Source organism: Notothenia rossii (genome assembly GCF_949606895.1).
Source record: "Notothenia rossii genome assembly, chromosome: 2".
NCBI classification, from domain to species: Eukaryota; Metazoa; Chordata; class Actinopteri; order Perciformes; family Nototheniidae; genus Notothenia; species Notothenia rossii.
Window position 1 is genome coordinate 93915775 of NC_136904.1, and position 5090 is coordinate 93920864.

General features: G+C 38.8%; 1 protein-coding gene across 1 annotated transcript in view; it reads left to right on the forward strand.

The window, feature by feature from the left end:
* The first annotated feature begins 2339 nt into the window (after window positions 1-2339).
* Window positions 2340-5090, forward strand: part of nup35 (nucleoporin 35) — an 8641-nt gene continuing 5890 nt past the window's right edge. The window contains 5 exon segments of the mRNA XM_079660362.1: window positions 2340-2658; window positions 3577-3744; window positions 4681-4716; window positions 4719-4786; window positions 4790-4804. Coding sequence (XP_079516488.1) covers window positions 2646-2658; window positions 3577-3744; window positions 4681-4716; window positions 4719-4786; window positions 4790-4804 — 300 coding nt within the window. The 5' untranslated portion in view covers window positions 2340-2645.

A 5090-nucleotide genomic window follows, 5' to 3' on the forward strand; every position in this document is an offset into this window, starting at 1 on the left:
ATCAAGCTAACACAATAAAACACTCCATTTCCGCTTAGCTTTTCAAAATAAAGGCCAGAATCAGAATACCGTGATCGATAGATAGATAGATAGATATATAGATAGATAGATAGATAGATAGATAGATAGATAGATAGATAGATAGATAGATAGATAGATAGATAGATAGTTCATAGATAGATAGATAGATAGATAGATAGATAGATAGATAGATAGATAGATAGTTCATAGATAGATAGATAGATAGATAGATAGATAGATAGATAGATAGATAGATAGATAGATAGATAGATAGATAGATAGATAGATAGATAGATAGATTGATTGATTGATTGATTGATAGATAGATAGATAGATCGATAGAGAGAGAAAGAGAGAGAGAGAAATAGACAGAAGTTTTTTGTTCATGCACATAATACCAAAACAATGAAAAGCCATGGAGATAACCAAGAGAATAGACTATTTGAATCAGCTCTAATGTTGACACTTTGAATATTTCTTCATTACTAATAGGGAGTTCATTTTGTCTATTATAATTATGTCTTTGAAATCATTTGAATCACTTTCACTTTTCAAAATAAAAGCATGCAGACATCAGAACAGCATTAAGCAGGCTAGACAGTCCATTTCCGCTTAACTTTTCACAATAAAAGCCGTGCAGTTAACCAAGACTGCAGATATTCTAATCAGCTTTAATTATAATTGTATGCCTTTGATATTAATTTATTTTTTATTTATCTATTTCACACAAATAACATGAAAGGAGACACGTTAATTATATATATTTTTTTTTTAACAGAATTAGTTTAAATTCCTTCGCATGTATGTTAACTTGTATAATGCTGCAACTAATTTTACTGCAATAATAATGTACTGATCAGTGCGTCCACCTTGTCCTTCAGCTGCTACATGATGGCTTCCTGGTCATCCGGCAGGAGATCAATCCTGGCATGGGCGCCCTCAAAAGCTTTCTTGGCCATAATGAAGGCCGTCTCTGGGGAGTTTTCCACCTTGAACAGGAAGACAGAGATGGAGAGCACCAACTGCAGGCGGGCTGGATCAATAGGATTCGTTTCAGAGCTGCTCAGGTCTGCTGTTAGAAGTCTCTGGACTGATGGATCTCTTCCTTCCTGTATTCAGAGACAGAGGAGGAAGAAGTAGAATCTTGCAGAGATGGCAAAAGTACATATCCTTTACTCAAGTAGAAGTACACACATCCTGTAGAAGTACAGATACTGTTTAAAAATACTCTGGTAAAAGTAGAAGTACTGACTAAAGTTCTTTTCTCATGTAAAAGTAAAGAGGGCTTTGAAATGTACTTCAGTAAAAAGTACCCATAACTAGCAGCTGTTTTAAAGAGTACCTGACCTCCCTTTATATTAATAGAACAATAATGTCATTGTTAGCTAATGAATGTTTCCATGGTGAACAACGGCAACATGACAACGTTTTCATTGGTTCCTCTTCTTTAGAGAAGAGCAGGAAATGATGGATACACGCATCGTGTTCAAATCAATAGGCACGCAATGACTCTAAATAATAATGATCACGCCACCAAACACACATTCAGACTAAAGGAACCAGCCTGTTTGGAAAATGTAAGAAGTAGAAAGTACAGGTATTTGGGTTCAAAATGTGAGAAGTAGAAAGTACAGGTATTTGTGTTCAAAACGTAAGAAGTAGAAAGTACAGGTATTTGAGTTGAACATGTAAGAAGTAGAAAGTACAGGTATTTGTGTTCAAAATGTAATAAGTGAAAGTAAAAAGTCTTCAGAAAAATAAGTAGTGGAGTGAAGTACTGATAGCAGAAACATGTACTTAAGTAAGTACAGTAACGAAGTATTTGTACTCCACTACTTCCCATCTCTGTTCGTTTGCTTAGAGTCCTGCAGATGTTCTGTCATCTGGCTTTCCATTCGCGCTTTTATTTTGAAATCATTTCACCTAGCCCCGCCCCTACTGAGCTGTGATTGGCTGGTGCTGCTCACAGATAACATCTAATCCAATCAAATCACGAGGGAGTGTTGAGGCCGAGTACACTTTTTAAATTGTACAGCTTTAGGCAAAATTACGGAAGAGGATAAATACATCTAAAACCCTAATAATAATAATAATAATAATAATAATAATAATAATAATAATAATAATAAAAATAATAATAATAATAATAGTAAAGTTATAATAAAAATGAAAAAATACTTATTATAATATACATACTAATTATTATTATTTTCCTGCCGGAAAGCAATACAAATAAATAATTATACATGAAACCCATGAAATTAAAAAACTCCACATAATCACTTAGCAGATTGCAGATGATTGCAAAGAGTACTGTCCAATCAGAGCACATCAGCACATGAGTTCCAGCCAATCAGAGCGCAGAATGCTGGGTCAAGGCGGAAGTGTTTGGTGAAGACACATTTCCCTCTAACAGCTCTGAATCTGACCTAAAAACGGATAAATCAGATATTTAAAACCACTTCACCTGAATTAATCCGGTTCTACATGTTATCTGGTGTCTTAGTTTGATTCAAGAAGAAGTTGAGAGGTCATATTGTTATATTATTTAGCTTTGTTAGCTTCGTTAGCTAGCCGGCCACATTTTTTAAACCGGCGGAACTTCCTGCTTTTTGAACATCGAGATGGAGTTACAAGGTAAATAACATGTTTAATTTAATTTAATTAATCCGTTTTTTAGTCATTTCCTAATGTTATTTATACCTTTATGAACCCCCTGCCTGCCAGGAGAGTCCGTTAGCTCAGGGTTAGCATGTTTGGTTCTGGTTTTAAAAAAGTTAAGTTGTTAGCTAACAGTAAAAGTAAATCTTACAAACACAGACTGACAACACATTTATCTGAGGTGTAAAGTAACTAAGTACATTAACTCAAGTACTGTACTTCAGTTCAACTGAGGTAGTATTTCCATTGTTAGCTACTTCTACTCCACTGCAACTTTCAAGTATGTGTTACTCTGGATTATGGTACATTCTCTAAACTGGTTTAAAAATGAAATGCAAATAGGGTTTAACTTACATTTGTGAGGAAATAACCACAAGTACACTATTCTTAAAGCATGAGGAGATAGCACTGTTTTATCTGTTGTCTATGTGTTTGGTTTGTAAAGCACTAACCTTTGTGTATGAAAAGTGCTGTATAGGTGAAGTTTGATTTTACGTCCCAGCTGTTGAAGGGGAAAAGGATGCACAGGAAACACAACACACGTCAAATAAAGTTGATTTGAATGATAACTTAAATTAAAAGGCCAGCAAGCAGCATTCTCTAACAAGCAAAAACAAAGCACCAAATGGATGTGGCTTTGATTTCGTCTGAATCAGAAATCCTTTATAATTCCTGCAGCCGGGACATTTACAGTATTACAGCAAAAAGTGGCTCATTAGGTAAAATAATGCATGCATTAATAAACAATAAGCTAAAATAATTAAAGGTGATGATTGCACTGTATTGCTAAAGAAGTGTCAATATTCCCCATTGCAGGTATTGCGGTCTGTTTTGTGTGACTTCTTGTTGTTGCTGTTGTTCTCCACATGTTAACCGTGTTTTCCCGTCTCTCAGTGGGAATTGAACCGATGACACTGGGCTCCCCGACCTCTCCCAAGCCGACCCCTGGAGCTCAGTTCCTGCCCGGCTTCCTGATGGGAGACCTTCCCGCTCCCACCACCCCCCAGCCGCGACCTTTCAACCTGGGCACCTCCATGATGGAGAGCCCAGGAACACCCCGAGGTCAGAAGGAAAGCCGCCGCTCAGATTATTGCTGATTGTTCAATCAACAACTTTATTAATCCCGCAAAGGGCAACGAACACAGGCAGGAATATACAGGAAGAAAACACACAGATACACCCCTGGATGTGGATCATTCCCATTTACACAATAAATAGTTCATAGCATCAGAATAATTAAGTAAAGAGCAGGTTTACAACACCCCTGGTTTATGGAGTTCTTTCAGGTCCCCCTAATGTACCCACATTGGATTCATTCTTCCAACTTACAACTGAACTTATGAGGCAGTATACTTCTAGGGAGCAGCCCAGCCCTTCGTATGTTTTTTTGTATATGGCCCCCGTGAAAAAAATGTGGACACAATTTGTCCGGCAGTGGCTCAGTCAGTAGGGGTTTGGACTGTGAGCCGTAAGGTCACCGGTTCAGGTCTCCAAACAGACTTAAATATGGAGTGTGGACTGCTACTTGGAGAGGTCCCAGTTCACCTCCTGCCCTGCCGTGGTGCCCTTGAGCAAGGCACCGGACATCCCTCACTCCCATTGCTCCCCGGGCGCTGTACAATAGCTGCCCACTGCTCCTACTACTAGACTCCTGGTGCTAGGATGGGTTAAAAGCAGAGAACACATGTCACTGTGTGTGCTGTGTGCTCTGCATGTGTGACCATTCAAGAGGGGTTCATCCCTCCCAATTCAACCAACCAATCAATCAATCAATCAATCAATCAATCAACAACAACTTTATTAATCCTGCAATGAGCAGCTTGTGTCAAGAACATGACCTGCTGAGGCCAGTTTGCTCTCTGCTCTCCACAGAATCTGCTGCTTACAAAAGGAGTTGAAGTCTCTCTGTTTCACTCTGATGACCTTAGAGCAGGTTGTTGTTGTTGTTGTTGTTGTTGTTTACTTTGTGGATTGACACATGTTTCCTTTCTGGTTCAGGTGGAATCGTCTCTGCTCCGCTGCCTTTTGTCCCGACGCTAAAGACAAGAGTGGAGCCCCGCCTGTACGCAGTATCCATGACGACCTGGTTACTATGACCACGCCCTAAAAAACACACGGACAGGTGACAACAAATACATAATAACAAATTAAAAGCGTAAAAATAAACAATTCTAAAATATAAATGTCTCACAAAATAAATATAAATAAATCAGCAATAGAGAGTAAACAAATATACAGATGACCGTGAAGAAAAAGAACTCGTCTAAAGCCCCTGACACACCATGCCGAAATCGGCCGTTTTCGTTAGTCGGACGACGAAGCGTGCCCTGTCGCCCAAACTCAATTGGTGTGTCCCGCACCGTCGGCCGTGACACGCCTTTCACGGCCGACGCACGGCCGATTCAACA